General features: G+C 37.4%; 1 protein-coding gene across 5 annotated transcripts in view; it reads left to right on the top strand.

The window, feature by feature from the left end:
- LOC111155879 (coiled-coil domain containing 138) overlaps window positions 1-18,990 on the top strand; it is a 107,572-nt gene that overhangs the window by 6,869 nt on the left and 81,713 nt on the right. For 3 of the 5 annotated variants that reach the window (XM_022516330.1, XM_022516327.1, XM_022516331.1), the window contains exons 5-6: window positions 2,171-2,355; window positions 7,822-7,980. In XM_022516330.1, coding sequence (XP_022372038.1) covers window positions 2,171-2,355; window positions 7,822-7,980 — 344 coding nt within the window. Of the gene's footprint in view, window positions 1-2,167; window positions 2,356-7,821; window positions 7,981-18,990 lie in introns of all 5 variants that reach the window. The other 2 variants (XM_022516328.1, XM_022516329.1) reach the window with 1 other exon arrangement.

Raw genomic sequence — 18,990 nt, 5'->3', positions numbered from 1 at the left:
AGTGCAATAGGAGACCCCTTTCTTTTTTTTTTTTTTTTTTTTAAAGATTTTATTTATTTATTTTTTGAAAGACAAAGATCACAAGTAGGCAGAGAGGCAGGCAGAGAGAGAGAGGAGGAAGCAGGCCCCCCACTGAGCAGAGAGCCTGATGTGGGGTTTGATCCCAGGACCCTGAGATCATGACCTGAGCAGAAGGCAGAGGCTTTAACCCACTGAGCCACCCAGGCGCCCCTAGGAGACCCCTTTCTTAAAGCTAGGGTTCTCAAGAAGGCTAATGCAAGTTAAAACCACTTTCAGTACTAACAGAAAATAAATTCTGGCAATATAGTGTTGGTAAAGAAGTGAAGCAAAAGGAACTTGTTCATCCATTGCTGTTGGGAGAGTAAATTAATATAGGAGAGTAAATTAATACAACCACTTTGACAAACAGTTTGGCATCACTGGCACAGTTGAACCTGCACATGTCCCTTATGATCCAGCAATATTGCTGTTAATCATATACCCTAGAGAAACTCTTGAGCATGTGTACCAGCAGCCACATGCAAGACTGTAGAGCACCTGTGTAGACAAAGAGCTCCAATATCCACCTGCAGTGGAATGTTGACATATAAAAATATAAAATAGGATAAAGTAGTGAAGATTTGTGAACCTGATTCTGTCATTAATACAAGAACATATTTAAAGGAGGTAATAGAAATTACATAATTACATCATTATATAAATTACAGACATTATATAAGGTTTAAAACCAGGCAAAACAAAGTCTTAATTTTTTATTAAATTTTTACCCAGATCATAAAACATTTAAAAAAATAAAGCAATGAGGGGTGCCTGGGTGGCTCAGCGGGTTAAGCCACTGCCTTCGGCTCAGGTCATGATCTCAGGGTCTTGGGATTGAGCCTCGCATCGGGCTCTCTGCTCAGCAGGGAGCCTGCTTCCTTCTCTCTCTGCCTGCCTCTCTGCCTGCTTGTGATCTCTCTGTCAGATAAATAAATAAAAAAAATAAATAAATAAATCTTTAAAAAAAGAAAATAAAGCAATGATTAATGCTGTATTTAGGTTAGGTTAATTGGTTTAGAGGAGAGAAGGGAATGTGATTAGGGGTTTCTGATGTAACTTTACATTTTTTGGCCTAGGCAGGTAATACCTGAGTGTTTCTATGCACTTTAAAGTCCATTTTGAAGTTATTTCAGACTTACAGAAAAATTGCAGAAAGAGCATAGAGAATTTCTGTAAGGCCTTCACCCAGATTTTCTAATTTTAACATTTACCACATTTGCTGTATATAATTCTTTCTGCATATAATATTGGAGACTTTAAAAATTTTTTCATTTAAATTCAATTTAGGTAACATAGTGTATTATTAATTTCAGGGGTAGAATTTAGTGATTTCATTGGTTGCCTATAACACCTAGTGCTCATTACATCAAGTGCCCTCCTTAATGCCCATCACTCAGTTATCCCTTCCCCCAACCTATGTTCCTCCAGACACCTTCATTTTGTTCCCTATAGAAGAGTCTTTTATGGTTTGCCTCCCTCTCTGTTTTTATCTTATTTTATTTTTCCTTTCCTTCCCCTGTGTTCATTTGTTTTGTTTCTTAAATTCTACCTATGAGTGAAATCATGCAGTATTTATCTTTGGCTTATTTCATTTAGTGGAATACCCTATAGTTCCATCCATGTCATTTTAAATGGCAAGATTTCATTCTTTTTGATGGCTGAGTAATATTCTACTCTGTGTGTGTGTGTGTGTGTGTGTGTGTGTACATGCATATATGTATGTGTATTGTATATATATGTATATATGTAACACACACACATATATACATACATACATACCACATCTTTATCCATTTATCTGTTGATGGGACATTTGAGCTCTTTCCACATTTTGGCTATTGTGGACATTGCTTCTGTAAACATTGAGCTGTATGTGCCCCTTAGAATCACTATTTTTGTGTTCTTTGGATAAATATCTAGTAGTACAGTTTCTGGGTCATAGGATAGTTCTATTTTTAAGTTTTTGAAGAACCTCCATACTGTTTTTAATACTGGAGACTTTTTAACAATACTACAATTCATATTTAAAATAACTCTTCCTGAAGAGTACTCTGAGAATACTTAAAACTATAAATTAATAAGCTTTATAATTAAATTTGTTTTTTAGCAGTTGCCCAGCCAACTAATGTGGCATCAAATTCAAGAAATTGGACTGAATGTTGTAGTAATGCAAATGACTCCCCTCTGAGACGTGTCAGCTGTTCAACATCTAAAGCACCATACAAGCAGAGAATACTTCCACATCAGATTAATCAGATATATGATGAGTTATTTCAAATACATCAGAAACTGCAGGTAAGAACTAAAAACTGAATTGAGAATTGAGATATATTTATGTTCTAAGCACGAGACTTATATAAAATTTGAGTACAGAGTATTTCATTTTAATTAGGTAAGTGTGTTGAGACAAAGTCAAAAGGAAACAAACACAAATTTATCACAAGGAATAAACAAATTTGTTACAATATTGAAGGGAAAAATTGATGCTGAGGGAAAAATGGTGTTTTTAGGTATAGGCATATTTCTTAGATTCCAACTGTTTCCTGTTTTGTGTTTATTTCTTTATTTCCCTCCCATCCTTGCTTAAGAAATAAAACAAAATCTTGGGACACCTGGGTGGCTCAGTCAGTTAAGCATCTGCCTTCGGCTCAGGTCATGATCTCAAGGTCCCAGAATTGAGTCCCACTTCGGGCTTCTTGCTCTGGCCGGGAGCCCGTTTCTGCCTCTGCCTGCTGTTCTCCTTGCTTGTGCTTTCTCTCTTGTGTGCGCTATCTCTCTCTCTCTAACAAATGAATAGCAAAAGACTGGTTAAGTGTCTTTTTTTTTTTAAGTTTATTTTTTTTTAATCTCTACACTTAACATGGGGCTTGAACTCACAACCCTGAGTCACTTGCTCCTCCAACTGAGCCAGCCAAGTGCCCCTACAGTGTGCTTTTCGAAGTAGTGTCGTGATTCATTATTTTACATGTGTATACGTAAGAAGTTCTCTTGTCAGTTCTCACCAAAATTCGATGCAGAACATTGGTATTTATCGTCTTTGGGATTTCTTTGTTTCTAAAGGACGTACTTCATGTATTTATCAAGTGTCCACTAGGTGGGAGTGCAGAAGGGAGGAAAAGTATGTGTAATACACATTCCTGACCAAAATTGTTCTAGTTGGAATTCTGCTATATTTGTATATAAGGAAATAAACATTTTTTTAAAAACCAGTATCTAAAAAATACTCCAATATCTCATTTTGTTTGAATAATTCAGGTTATAATTACCATAGCATTTCAGAAAAAGATTATTTTGGCCTAAAATCACTGGTGAACAGTTCAGGAAGAGACATAACTTGGTACTTGACTGAGGTAAAATTTAAAAAGGAGAGGAGTGGGAAGGGCATTCCAGGTGGCAAGAGTTGGGGGTGGGAGGTTTTTGGAAAGGAGTGATTTGTTAAACTGAACTTACCAGCCTGGGGAAGGAACACTCAGGCTGGCTGCAGGTTTTTAAGCAAGTGAGTGACAGAGTTATAAATAGTGCATTGGGAAGATTCTTGTGCTAATACTTTATGAGATAAAAAAGAATAAGCAAAGTTTAAAGATATATCATTTATTGCAAACACAATAAAGAAATATTTTTTAAAACATGAAGTGCAGTGGGTTAATCTTGTTTAATCTATAGTCAAATCTAACTTAAAAAATTTTTTTGGTCTTCTATTGTGTTGGTCATCATTAAGTATACACATTTTGTTATATTTTGTGATTTTATTCAGCATATGTTTGAATACTTGTTAATATGCCTTTGCGTGCTTAGTGTTGAATATATAGAAGTAGATAAAATATATATGGTTCTTGCCACACATGGCTTTTTAGAATCAATTGTAAGTACATATAGTTAGTCTTATAAATTTAAGTGAATAGTTCAGATATAATATGAAACCTGATTAGGATAGATTGGTAAGGTTTTCTGAGAAAGTATCATTTAACTTATACCCTGGAGGAAGAGTAGGGGATTAGCCTACTAGACTGTGATAGTCTAATATGAGAAGTCCCAGAAGCATGATGATAAATTCATTCAAGGAAAATGTAGTTGGTAACTGAGGATTTTTAGAGCAGGGGAGTTGCTTAATCTAATGTATAGTTAAATCAGTTGGTTGGAGGGACATAGGTATGGAAGTTGGGAGATTGGGTAGAATATCCTACTGTAATACTGTAGGTGAGAGGTGATGGTAACTTGGACTGGGTGATGGCAGAGAAATGGAATTGAATAGATTAGAGATTGGCTTTTGGAGGTAAAATGGGCTAGTATGTTGAGTTCGATGTGCTATAGGGAGAATAGGTGTCTAGGATAATTTCCACATTTCTGGTTTGTACAACTTGGAGAAAGAATGAATATAGGTAGAAAGATCATGATTTTAGTTTGGAGTGGATTAGGTTTGAGACTTTAATGGAGACCTAATGTAAATAAATGTATCAGCTTGGCATTTAGAACATATGTCTTAGATGGGTGTCTAAATTGGTAGTAATTTACATATATTTCTTTCTTTCTTTCATTCTTTTTTAAAGGTTTTATTTAATTGACAGAGAGAGAGATCTCAAGTAGGCAGAGAAGCAGGCAGAGGGAGAGGGGGAAGCAATCCCCCTGCTGAGCAGAGAGCCCGATGCGGGGCTCTATCCTAGGACCCTGAGATCATGACCTGAGCCAAAGGAAGAGGCTTAACCCACTGAGCCACCCAGGCACCCCTACATACAGATATTTAAAGCTGTCACCAGTACGTGAGATCTAGACAGAGGGCAGAGTGTCAAGAGATGTAGATGTCTTGGTGGTGTCTTGGGTTGGATGAGGGCCTTCGAGATGGAGAGAAGTGGATGGATTCTCAACATTTTTTTTTTTAAATAATTATTTATTTATTTATTTGACAGAGAGAGAGAGAGAGTCAGAGGTCACAAGTAGGCAGAGAGGCAGTCAGAGAGAGAGGGAGGAAGCAGGCTCCCCGCTGAGCAGAGAGCCCAGTCCTGGGACCCTAAGATCATGACCGAGCTGAAGCAGAGGCCCAACCCACTGAGTCACAGGTGCCCAGATTCTCAACATTTTTAAGAGATGGATCCAGTAGGTCTTGGAGGTTGTTTTGTGTAGGAAATAATTCCTTTATTATGAATATTATCTTTTCATTTGCTGTTTGGTTTTTAAAAGTTTGTAAAATACTTAGGAGATACAGAAAAACCTAGATAGTATTATAATATCAACTGTGTACCCATTGCCCATATTGCATAATTAATGCATAATTAATTTTATTAATAATTCTGTTTGATATTTTTAAAGAAAATGAAATGTTTTGATTCGAGTTGAAACAGCCTTCCCCCATCCCATATCCTCTTCCTTTTCCCAAGGATTCAGCACTCTCTTGAAATTAGTGTGGATCCATTATGTCCTGTTTTAACACTTTTATGTATTCATATATATGTATTGCTTTGAATGTTTTAAAATACTACATAAGTAATGACATATTGTGGATTTCTTTTTGCAACTTCCTTGCTTTGTTCATTGTTATATTTCTGAGATTTGTATGTTTGGAAAATGTAGTTCTATTTCATTCATTTTAACTGCCATGTAGCATTCTAGGCTCTTTAAAACACCATTACTTTTTTTTTTTTTTTTTTAAAGATTTTATTTATTTATTTGAGAGAGAATACATGAGCACGGGTGGGAGGGCAGAGGCGGTGGAGGGGGTGGGGAGAAGCAGACTCCCCACTGAGCATGGAGCCTGACACTGAGCTTGATGAATCCCAGGATCCTGGGATCATGACCCGAGCTGAAGGCAGACTCTTTTTTATTGTTTTATTTTTTATAAACATATATTTTTATCCCCAGGGGTACAGGTCTGTGAATCACCAGGTTTACACACTTCACAGCACTCACCATAGCACATACCCTCCCCAATGTCCATAACCCCACCCCACCTCTCCCAACCCCCCTCCCCCCATCAACCCTCAGTTTGTTTTGTGAGATTAAGTCACTTATGGTTTGTCTCTGAAGGTAGACTCTTAACTGATTGACATCATTGACGACATTTGTTATCTGTCTTTTTGATTCTGGCCATCCTAGTGGGTATGAAGTGATACCTCATTGTGGTTTTGATTTGCATTTCCCTGATGGCTAGTTGAATTCAGTTTGGTCATTTTTATTTGTCCTACCTGAGAGCATATACAGGTGGGGATATTCAGTAGGAAGTTTGGACTTGAGATTCGAGCTTAGGAGAAAAAGCTGAGCAGTTGTAGGTTGGGAGAAGTTAGCATATACACAGTAATTTAGCCATCGAGTGGAGGGAAGTAAGCAGGGAGAATAAGATGCGGAGGGAAGTGACTTAAGCCCAAATCCTGAGGAAAATTAGTAATTAAATGACAGTAAAGAAAGCAGAACCCCCAAGGGAGGCTGAGAAGCCATGGCCAGAGAGTGAGGTGGAAAACCAGGAGAATGTGGTGTCGTAGAGTCCAATGAAAGAGATTATTTTAGGTTGAAAGAAAGGGCCTATCGTATAAAATGCTGTTGAGATACTCAATAAAATTAGAACTGAAAGTGACCTTCAGATGTAATAATGGGTAAGTCATTTCAGTAGGGGGATGCTGGCTGAGGCCAGATTGAAGTAAATTGAGGAGTGATTGGGAAATAGAGCTCAGCAGGTGTAGACAAAGTGTTAAAGAATTTTGTGAAAGAGAGGCAGTTAGTGGGTATGGTCAAGAGCAACCCCATTTCAGATGAGATGGAAGAGATTAAAAATATTAGAGGGAGTGGCGCCTGCGTGGCTCAGTGGGTTAAAGCATCTGCCTTCAGCTCAGGTCATGATCTCAGGGTCCTGGGATCAAGCCCCGCATCGGGCTCTCTGCTCAGCAGGGAGCCTGCTTCCTCCTCTCTCTCTGCCTGCCTCTCTGCCTACTTGTGATCTCTGTCAAATAAATAAATAAAATCTTTAAAAAAAATATTAGAGGGATTATTAGCACAGCTGTGTGCAAAGAAGGCAGAAGGCAGTGAGGTCCTGAGTTTGGCTTTGTAATGGGAGGGAAGGAGAAACCTGTGTGTCTTGAGGGCAGGAGGCTGGTGTTTCCTTCTGCTGTCTTCTGTTTTCTCTGTGAATTAGGGATGAGGCTGTCTGCACAGAATCTTGTAGGAGGTGAGGTGTTCAAAGTAAAGAATGGAGAAGGTTTTGAAATAGGCACTGTGAAGAATAGGAGAGAGAGAGCCAACCATGAAAATATAAAACGATTTCTGGACTGCATTGAGAATCCAGTTAGAGGTTCCCAGAGTTTACAATAGTCCAACTTTGTTGTGTGTGTGTGTTTTCTCCATTGGTATTGAGCAATGTGGCATTGAGATTAGTGCTATAATGCAGGGCTGGGGTCTTTTAGCCCAAGTGAAGGACAAGAAGGGAACGGGATGGAGAGTATAGGGAAAAGAATAGATGGTGAAGTTGAAGTGGAATGTGGAATTGAAGCTGGATGGGGGATTATTCTGCATAATACAGTTGCATTTTGGACCCCAAATTCTCTTGAGTCCTCAGAGTCGAATCTCACTACATTGTCACATCATTTTGCAACAAGATAGATTTTCTGTGCACGCTTATATGCTATGATGATAGTCTAGCTGTTACTGTAATCCATATTTTACTTGTACCCATGTAGTCCTAAACATCATTTGATTAAGCTACAACCCAGTAAATAAAACAATTTATAGAATTTGTGAATGTACTTTCTAAAAACACTTGAATCTGACATTTTAATACAGTGTGAAACTGCAGCACAACAGGAGTTTGCTGAAGAACTTCAAAAGCGGGAACGTTTTTTAGTTGAAAGAGAACAACTACTTTTCAGACATGAAACTGCTTTGAGTAAAATTAAAGGTGTCGAAGAAGAGGTTCTTACAAGATTTCAGATTATAAAGGAGGTAACTATATAGCATTTGATTTCAGAGCAATGTAATTTCTGTTTTTCTTAGACTCACTAATTATTAGCATTTTGCAGCATATGCTTTATTTCTTCTCCACTCTCCCATCCCCCCATGTAGTTTTTCCTGGACCATTTGAAACTAACTTGTAAAAATCATGACTCAGCACACCTAAATACTTCCTTAGTATTATCAGTGCTTAATTTTAGGACTGTGTGTCTCCTAAGCATAAGGACATTTGCCACATCATTATCATATTAGGAAATTAATGCTAATAAAATAATTTAACTTCATATACAGTCTGCATTCAATTTCCCAGTTGGGTCTTAAGGTACTTTTTTTTAAGATTTTGTTCATTTATTTGAGAGAGAGAGAAAGTGTGCATGCCAGTGTGATACGGAGAGGGAGAGGCAGATATTCTCAAGCCATCTCCCTGCTGAACATGGAGCCCAACAAAGGGCTCAATCCCACAACTCCAAGATCATGACCTGAACTGAAGCTGAGTCAGATTCTTAACCAACTCAGCTACCCAGGTGCCCCACTGTATTGAAATCTTTTATTGCTTGTTTTATTTTCTGATCAAGGAACTAGATAGAATTCATGCATTATACTTGATTTTTATACCTTTTTGGTTTCTTTGAATCTAGAGCAGTCAGCCATTCTTTTGTGAGACTTTTCTTTGAAGATTCCAGGCCAGCAGTCATATGGAGTATGTCATATTCTGGATTTGCTTGATTGTTTCCTAAGGATTTTTTTTAGGTTGCATATTTTTATCAAGAACATTATCTAGGTGGTAGGGTATACTTTGTTTCATATCAACAGATACATTACTATATTTGTAACTTAAGTAGAATAAATTAAATTCTGTTTTGAAAAATGCATATATCTTGTAATCACCACTATAATCCTAATAAATAATTCTAGCACCCCAAAAGTTACCATATGCCCCTTTGTAGTTATCCCTCCCTGCCCCTAGTACCCCCTCCCCCTGCCAGTAACCACTGACCTATTTTCTGTCCCTGTACTTCTGCCTTTTCCCAGAATGTCATGTAAATAGAATCATGATTTTTCTTTATTTGTGTTTTTCAGCAGCCATTTAATTATGAGGTATCTCCACGTGCTTTTCTTCGAGTTTATCCTGTTTGGGGTTCACTGAACATCTTGACTTTGTACATTAATGTCTTTCACCAAATCTGGGAAGTTTTCAACCAATTATTTCTTCACTTATTTTTTTATGTTCCAACTGCTTTCTCTTCCTTCTGTGTCTCCAGTGACTCATATGTTAGGTCTTTTGGTGTTACGCCATAGACTGCTTTGCTCCTTAGCAAAGCATAGGCCTTGCTCCTTTTTCCTCATCTGTTTTTTCTGTGTTCTTCAGACTTGATAATGTCTATTATCTACCGTTACATTCATTTTTTCTTCTTTAATTCCATGTTGCTACTGAGATCATCTAGGGAATTTTTTATTTCTGACATTTTAATGTTCTAAAATTGCTAGTTATGTTCTTTTAAAAATAATGTTTAATTTTCCTTATGAGAATTTTTATCTTTCCATTTGCATTCATTTGTATTTACCTCAGGGAATGTACCTAAATATTCAGCACCTGGATCATGTAAGGATTGGCATTTCTCTTGAGAGTTAGCACATTTTCTGGTTCAGTGACTTTTGGATTGTATTTGGGACCTTTTGGATATTGTACAGATTCTGGATCTTGTTCTAATATTCTGTAGACTGTTTATTTTTTTGAGTAGTCAGCCCAGTTGAGTTCTTTGTTTATTTATACATTATAGTCGACATATATTTTGTTAGTTACAGATATACAACATCGTGATTTGACATTTATATGCATTATGAAATGCTCACCACGTTAAACTAGTTACCATCTGTCACTATATAATACTATGACAATATTATTGACTATATACTCTATGCTATACTTTACATCTCTGACTTATTTTGTAATTGGAAGTTTGTACCTTTTGACCACCTTCACCTATTTTGCCCAGTCCTGCACACCTCCCTCCCCTGGTGGCAGCCATACCAGTTCTTTCTTTTATGAGTCTGTTTCTGTTTTGTTTTGTTTGTTCATTTGTTTTGTTTTTAGATTTCACGTAAAAGTGAAGTCAGCAGTGATCATCTTTTACTGACTTATTTCACTTAGCTTAATACCCTCAGTGTTCCTTCATGTTGTCACAAATGGTAAAATTTCATTCTCTTTTATGTCTGAATAATATTCCACTGTGTATTTGTACCACATCTTTGTCCATTTATCAGTGGACATCTAGGTTTCCTCCATATGTTGGCTATTGTAAATAATGGCTACAGTGAACGTAGGTGTGCATATATCTTTTGGAATTCATGTTTTCATTTTCTTTAGGTAAATACCCAGAAGTGGAATTGCAGGATCATATGGTAGTTTTATTTTTAATTTCTTGAGGAACCTCCATGTGTTTTCCAGAGTGGCTGTGCCGATTTATATTCCCACCAACAGTGCATGAGGTTTCACTTTCTCCACATCCCTGCCAACACTTGTTATTTCTTATGCTTTTGATACATGCCGTTCTGTTGTAAGGTGATACCTCATTTTGGTTTTGATTTGTATTTCCTTGATTATTAGTGAAGTTGATTTTTTCATGTACCTATTGACCATCGATATATGTTCTTTGGAAAAATATTTGTTCAGGTCCACTTCCCATTTTTTAATTGGATTGTTTATTTTGTTGAGTTGTATGAGTTCTTTATATATTTTGAATATTAGCCAGTATCCAAATATATTTTGGATATATCATTTGCAAATATTTTCTCCTATTCAGTAGGCTGCTTTTTTGTTTTATTGATGGTTTCCTTCACTGTGCAAAAACTTTTTAGTTTGATGTAGATCAGATTGTGATATTTTTCTCCAATTGTTTATTTTTGTTTTTGTTGCACTGGTCTGAAGAGACAGAATAAAAATGTATTGCTAAGACTGATGTCCTGGAGTTTATTGCCATCATTTTACTTTAGGAGTTTTATGATTTCAGGTCTTACGTTTAGGTCTTTAATTCATTCTGAGTTTATTTTTGTATATGGTATGAGAAAGTGGTGCAGTTTCTTTTGTATGTAGCTGTTCAGTTTTCTCAGTACCATTTATTAAAGACACTGTCTTTTCTCCATTTTATGTTCTTTCCTCCTTTGTAGTGGATTACTTTACCAAATAAGCATGAGTTTATTTCTGGGCTCTCTGTTCTGTTCCATTGATCTTCACATCATTTTTTGTGCCAGCACTGTACTGTTTTGATAACTATAGCTTTGTAGTTAAGTTGGAAATCTGAGAGTATGATACCTCCAGGTTTGTTGTTCTTTCTCTAGGTTGCTTTGGCTATTTGGGGTCTTTGGTAGTCCAAACAAATTTTAGTATTATTTGTCCCAATTATGTGGAAAAATGCTTGGCATTTTTGGTAAGGATTGCATTGAATCTGTAGATTACTTCAGGTAGTATGGAAATGTTAACACTATTATTTGAACTAATCCATGAGCATGGTATATCTTTCCATTTATTTGTGACATCTTCAATTTCTTTCATTAATGCCTTACAATTTTCAGAATGCAGGTCTTTTACCTCTTTGGTTAAATTAATTCCTAGGTATTTTTATTGGTTTCAGTGCAGTTGTAAATGGGATTGTTTTCTTAATTTTTCTTTCTGCTACTCTGATATTAGTATAGAAAGACAACTGATTGCTGTATATTACTTTTGTATCCTGAAACTTTACCGAATTCCCATGTTAGTTCTAATAGTTTTTGGTGAATTCTTTAGGGTTGATTATATATAATATGTTGTCATTTGCAAATAGTGACAGTTTTACTTCTTCCTTCCCAATCTTGCTATGACTAGGTCTTCCAATACTATGTTGAATAAAAGTGGTGAAAGTAGGCATTCTAAAAAAAAAAAAAAAAAAAAGTAGGCATTCTAGTCTTGTTTCTAATCTTAGAATAAAAGTTTTCAGCATTTCATCATTGAGTATGATGTTAGCTGTAGCTTTCTCATATATGGCCTTTATTATGTTGAAGTATGTTCCTTCTATACTCACTTTGTTAATAGTTTTAATCACGAATGGATGTTGCCTTTTTTTTTTTTTTAAAGATTTTATTTATTTATTTGACAGAGAGATCACAAGCAGGCAGAGAGGCAGGCAGAGAGAGAGGAGGAAGCAGGCTCCCCGCCGAGCAGAGAGCCCGATGCGGGGCTCGATCCCAGGACCCTGAGATCATGACCCGAGCCGAAGGCAGTGGCCCAACCCACTGAGCCACCCAGGCGCCCCTGGATGTTGCCTTTTGACAAACGTTTTTTCTGCATCTGTTAAGATGGTCATATGTTTTTTATCCTTCATTTTATTAATGTGGCATATCGTATTGATTTGTGAATATTGAGCCGTTCTTACATCCCTGGAATATATCAGGGTAATGCTGGCCTCACAGAATTAATTTGTCCTTACTCTTAAATAATTTTGTAATAGTTGGGAGAAGGATAGATAGGAACTGTTCTTTGAATGTTTGGTAGAATTCACCTCTGAAGCCATCTGTTTGTTGGGCATTTTTTTTTTTTAAAGATTTTATTTATTTGACAGAGAGAGATCCTAAGTAGGCAGCGAGGCAGGCAGAGAGAGAGAAGGAAGCAGGCTCCCGGCTGAGCAGAGAGCCTGATGCGGGGCTCGATTTCAGGACTCTGGGATCATGACCCGAGCCGAAGGCAGAGGCTTTAACCCGCTGAGCCATCCAGGCACCCCTGTTGGGCATTTTTTGATTACTGATTCAATTTTGGTTTTAGTAATTGGTCTGTTCAGGTTTTCTATTCCTTCCTGATTCAGTCTTGGAACATTGTATGTTTCTAGGAATTTATCTATTTCTTCTAGGTCATACAAGTTTTTAGTGTATTATTTTAAATAATAGTCTCTTATGATTCTTTGTGGTGTCAGTTGTAACTTCTCTTTAATTTCAGATTTTATTTTTTTGAATCCTTTTTTTCATCATGCATCTGGCTGTAGGTTTTTGTTTATCTTTTTAAATAATCTTATAATTTTGTTCATTTTTTCTATTCTAATTCTATTTTCTACTAGTTTTTAAGGTCTGTTTCATTTATTTGTTCTTTCCTTCTATGACCTTGGGCTTTGTTTTTCTAGTTCCCTTAGGTGTGAGGTTAGATTGTTTATTTGAGACTTTTCTTGTTTCTTGAAGTTGGCCTGTAATACTGTAAATCTCCCTCTTAAAACTTCTTTTGCTCTGTCCCCAAAATTTTAGAATGATGTGTTTCCATATTCATTTGTCTCAGTTATTTTTTGATTTCCTCTGTTTCTTTGTTGATCCACTGGTTATTTAGTAACATGTTGTTTAACCTTCAAGTGTTTGTGTTTTTTCCATTTTCTTGTAATTGATCTTCAGTTTCATGCCACTATGCTCATGTTTCCATGTACACCTGAAAAGAATGTGTATTCTCCTGGTTTTAGATAGAGTGCTCGGTATATATCTGTTAAGTCCATCTGGTCTAATGTGTTGTTCAGAATCATGGTTTTCTTTTTTTTTTTTTAAGATTTTATTTATTTATTTGACAGACAGAGATCACAAGTAGGCAGAGAGGCAGGCAGAGAGAGAGGAGGAAGCAGGCTCCCCACTGAGCAGAGATCCCGATGTGGGGCTCGATCCCAGGACCCTGGAATCATGACCTGAGCTGAAGGCAGAGGCTTTAACCCACTGAGTCACCCAGGTGCCCCTAGAATCATGGTTTTCTTACTGGTGGTCCATCTGGATGATCTAACCATTGATATAAGTGGGGTAACAAAGTCCCCAGCTGTTGTTATATTACCATCAGTTTCCCTTACTGTATTTAGGTACTCCTGTGTTGGGGACATAGGTATTTACGATTGTTCTTTCCTCTAGTTGAATTGATCCCTTGATCACTGTGTAGTGCCCTTCTTTGTCTCTTGTTACAGTCTTTGTTTTAAAGTCTATTTTGTCTGATGTAAGTACTAACTACCCCAGCTTTTTCATTTCCATTTATATGGAATATCTTTTTACATCTCTTCACTTCATCTGTACGTGTCTTTAGGTCTGAAGTTAGTCTCTTGACTGGTTTTTGTTGTCCTTTTTTTTTTTTTTTAAGATTTTATTTATTTATTTGATAGAGACACAGCAAAAGAGGGAATACAAGCAGGGGGAGTGGGAGAGGGAGAAGCAGACCCCCTGCTGAGCAGGGAGCCCGATGCGGGACTTGATCCCAGGACCCTGGAATCATCACCTGAGCCAAAGGCAGACACTTAATGACTGAGCCACCCAGGCACCCCGTGGGTTTTATTTTTTAATCCATTCACTCACCTTATGTCTTTTTATTGGAGCCATTGAGTCCATTTACAGGTATGTACTTCTGCAATTTTGTTGTTTTCTGTTTGTTTTTATAGTTGTTCTCTCTACCTTTCTTCTTCTCTTCCTTTGTAGTTAGATAAATTTCCTTAGTTTTATATTTGGCTTCCTTTATTTTTTGTTTTATCTATTATAGGTTTTTGGTTCGTGGTTATCATGAGGTTCAAATATAACACCCCATGTATATAGCACTCTATTTTAAATTGATAGTCACTTAGATTTAAACACATTCTAAAAGCAATACATTTTACTTCCACCCATCCACATTTTATGTATTGGATGTCATATTTACATCTTCTAATTTTGTGTTTTCTTTAACTATAAATATTATAACTGTAGTTGATTTTACTACCTTTGTTTTTTACCTCCATACTAGCTTTATAACCAATATACTACCTTTACTGTATGTTTACTTTTTCCAGTGAAATGTTTCAGTGATTTTTTTTTTTTACTTCTAGTTGTGGCTCATTTTTTTCCACTTAAGGAAATTCCTTTCATCTGGGCTTTGTTCAGGGGTGAGGACTTCTTTTGTTGTTGTTGTTTTGGAAACCCTGTGTCGTCTTCAGTTCTGAGTAATAGCCTTGTGATAATAACCTTGTGGGGTAAGGTATTCTTGTTTACAACCACAAAGGTTTTTTTATTTAAGCAATTCAACTAAATCATGCCACTGCCTGCCAGCCTGTGAAAAATCAGCTGATAGTCATAATTAAATGTTCCCTTTCTTTCTTTCTTTAAGAGAGAATGCACGCACATGTGTGTTGGGGGAGGAGCAGAGGGAGAGGAAGAGAGAATCTCAAACTGCACCTGGAACCCATCATGGGGCTTGATCCCACGATCCTGAGTTCATGACCTGGGCTAAAATCAAGAGTTGGGGGGCGCCTGGGTGGCTCAGTGGGTTAAAAACTCTGCCTTCGGCTCAGGTCATGATCTCAGGGTCCTGGGATCGAGCCCCGCATCGGAATCTCTGCTAGGCAGGGAGCCTGCCTCCCCCTCTCTCTCTCTGCCTGCCTCTCTGCCTCCTTGTGATCTCTCTCTGTCAAATAAATAAATAAAAAATCTTTAAAAAAAATAAAAAAAAATAAAAATAAAGATAAAATCAAGAGTTGGATGCCCAACCCCTTGAGCCACCCAGGTTCCCCTAAGCGTTCCCTTTCATATAATTGGTTGCTTTTTTCTTGCTTCTTTTAAGATTCTCTTTTTAAGTTTAATTTTTGATATTTTAATTATTATGATTCTTGCTATGGATCTCTTTGGGTTCATCTTTTTAGGGGCTCTCTACGCTTCCTGGACCTGGATATCTTTCTTTCTCCAGGTTAGGGTAGTTTTTAGGTATTCTTCAAATAATTTTCCACCCATTTCTTTCTCTCTTCTGTACCCCTATAATGCAGTTGTTAGTATGCTCGATACTGTTCTAGAGGTCCCTTAACCTATTTTCATCTTCTTTGTTGTTTAATTTGAATGATTTCCTCTACCCTGTCTTCCAGATTGCTGATTTCTGTTCTGTATCCTGTAATCTGCTGTTGATTATCTTTAGTATATTTTTTAGTTCAGTTATTATATTCTTCATCTCTGATTGGTTCTTTTTTACATTTTCTTTGTCTGTTGAGGTTCTCACTGAGTTCATCCATTTTTCTCCCCAAAGTAAAGTAACTTTACAACCATGTTTGAATGTCTGTTTTTGTGTATTAGGTAAGACAGCTACGTCTCCTGGCATTGAATATGGGCCTTCAACAGAAGGCAGTATGTGGGGCCCAGAAGTATAATCCCCTGGTCACCAAAACCAGGTACTCCAGGGCTGTCCCCTGTGTGTGACTAGGGTATAATTCCTGCTGTTAGAGTTGAGGGTGGGACTATTCCCTGGGCCACCACCTGGCTACAGTGCCTGGCCATGACTATTGTAGGTGAATGCTGGCTGAGAGGCACATCTATGGCTGCTCTCTGTGTGGGTGACTGTGAAGCTGGCTCCCCCTCCCTGAGACAAGAGTTTCTTTGAATGGTTGCCCATCCTGACTAAGGATGCCAACTGGGTGTGTCAGGGTGGTTGCTGCTCAGATTGCCTGCCAGGTGTAGTGGATCAGGAGGGGTGCCTGTGGGAAGGGTGGGGTGGATTTGCAGGGGAATGCCAGAGTGAGGTGAACAGTGCTAGCAAGATAGATGGAGAGTGTTAAAACTGTCACCCATAGGCAATGGAACAGCTAGGCTGAAGGAGGGCCCCCCAAAATGGCACCCCATGTTTTTTTTCTCCCAGAGAAATTTCCTGCAGATTCTTGCTTCTCTAGCACACATGCTAAAATTAGTAGATATCCCTTATATATGGTGCAGGCACTTTTCACACTGCTACCTCTGTGATGGGTCTTGAAGTGAGTGAGATTGAGTGCAGACCCTTTCTGTGTGGAGTCTTGGTTTCTTACTAGCTTGCAGCTCTCCAGAAGTTAGGGCATGCATGGCATGCTAATTTTTCAATACTCCTGTATTTATGCCCTGCTGATTTTCAAAGCCAGATGTTATGGGGACTAGTCTTCCTAGAGCAGATCCCCAGGGCAAGGGTGGGAGTATGCCTGATAAGGAGCTTGAACCCCAACACTCCTTAGGACCTCCAGATCAGTGCTATTCCTCCTGCTTGTGTGTTGCCAGGGTTTGTTTCTGACCAGATTGTATTTCTGCCTCTCCCATCCTTCCTGATGTCCCTGTTTCTTTGTATCTTTTCCTGTGGAAGAGTTGTTCTGGTAGCCTTCAGGTTATTCTCAGAGGAGGTTGATCTCCCATTAGTTGCAGCCTTGGTGTGTTCACAAGAAGAGGTGAGCTAAGGATCTTCCTCCTCCATTTTTCGTACTCCACTCTGATTAGGTATAGACCAGAATTCTTTCTCACCTTCTGTGGGAAGTGACCCAATCTTAGTTCAGTTTTCAAAGCTTTTATAATGTTGCTTCAGAGTTGTCTTGTGCATGTGCCACTTAGGTTTAGTCTGATACTCAGGTAGTGACATAAATCTTAGTTCAGTTCTCAAGACATTTATTATGGTGCTCTGTGTCATTTCCGTGCTTACAGAATTGGGGGGTTAGTCTGAGACTTCCATAGTATTTTTAAACTGAGCTCTGATCTCTCCACTTTTTGGAGAGATCTGCTCTGCTGCGTTTGTCAGTGCTGTGCTTGGGCAGCTTAGGGTTTAGCCAGATTCCTAACAGTTTATGTACACCAGAATGAAAAGATGCTCTTTCTGAATCTCTTCTCTGATATTCCCCACATCCCTTGGCTCACCGTGGCCTTTTTCCTGGCATCCCTGGGTGGGAGGGTAGAGTTTCTCTCAGAGTTTTAGCAGCTTATGCTGCAGGTGAACTTTAGTAGCCAGGGGCCTGTGTTGGGGCAAGACTACTAGAGAAAAAGAGAAACAGAAATCCTGGAAACTTCACCCTCTTGAAGTTGCTTCTTCATGTTTTCACTCCTTTTTACAATTCCCTGATTCTGTTTACTTTTTACAGTCCTTAACGGTAGTTACTTTTTTGTGTTTTGTCTAAGATTTTTAGTTGTAATCAGTAACAGAACTAGAGTGTAGTGGGCTTACCTTGCCATTCTGGAGCTGGAACTCATATCCCATATTTTTAGTATCTTTTGGATTTGGAAAAATTTGGAGAATGAGAATATTAACCTAATGTTTGAAATAACTATTTGTGACTATATATACTAAGTTCTTTAAGGAATCATTTAGTGTAATAATAAAATTACATAAAGCTAATGTTTTCAAATGATTGGATTTTAAACAGGGCAGGAAAATAAATGCTTGGATTCTCAAGAGGTTTCCATCCTAGATTTATTCTTGATTTTTTTTCTCTTTAGATTTGTCTGTCTGTTATTCTTACTAAGTGTAAAGATAACAGCTTTATTTTAATGGTACCTATATGATTACTTGGAAGAAAGTAATTCATTTTCTTGATTTTCTATGGAAACTTGTTTGTTTTAATATATTACAAATAAATTGAGAATAATATGTGAAATAAACTATACATATTTACACTTTAAATCAAAACGTGTTATCTCATTTAAATGTAATAACATGGTTAAATTATTTGAGTTATTTATAAAGCTGATTAAACAGAAAATAATTTGAGACTCAGAAATTTTATTGTTTTTAAATTTTTTGAGATGTAAACAATTTTAGCTATTTAATTAGAACAAGGAATTAGTTCTATCTATGATATTTCTTTTCAAGGGTAACGTAAATCTTAAATTTTAATTAATTTATTTATTTATTTTTATTTTTTATAAACATATATTTTTATCCCCAGGGGTACAGGTCTGTGAATCGCCAGTTTTACACACTTCACAGCACTCACCATAGCACATACCCTCCCCAGTGTCCATAACCCCACCCCCCCTCACCCAAACCCCCTCCCCCCATCAACCCTCAGTTTGTTTTGTGAGATTAAGAGTCACTTATGGTTTGTCTCCCTCCCAATCCCATCTTGTTTCTTGTTAAATTTTAATTTATAAAGCTATGAATAACTGACTAGTCTCTTGAAGAAGATAAGAAATCTCTCATTGTTTTATCATTCCATGATGTGATAGAAATTATTTCAGTGTGATCCAGTGGATTTTTTTTGAGCAGAAACAAAATAGTTTTTA

The sequence above is a fragment of the Enhydra lutris genome, unplaced genomic scaffold (assembly GCF_002288905.1).
Source record: "Enhydra lutris kenyoni isolate GAN:26980312 unplaced genomic scaffold, ASM228890v2 scaffoldscaffold44, whole genome shotgun sequence".
In the NCBI taxonomy this organism is placed as follows: Eukaryota; Metazoa; Chordata; class Mammalia; order Carnivora; family Mustelidae; genus Enhydra; species Enhydra lutris.
The sequence above is the reverse complement of the archived record's forward strand: the minus strand, read 5'-3'. Positions and strand labels throughout refer to the sequence as shown.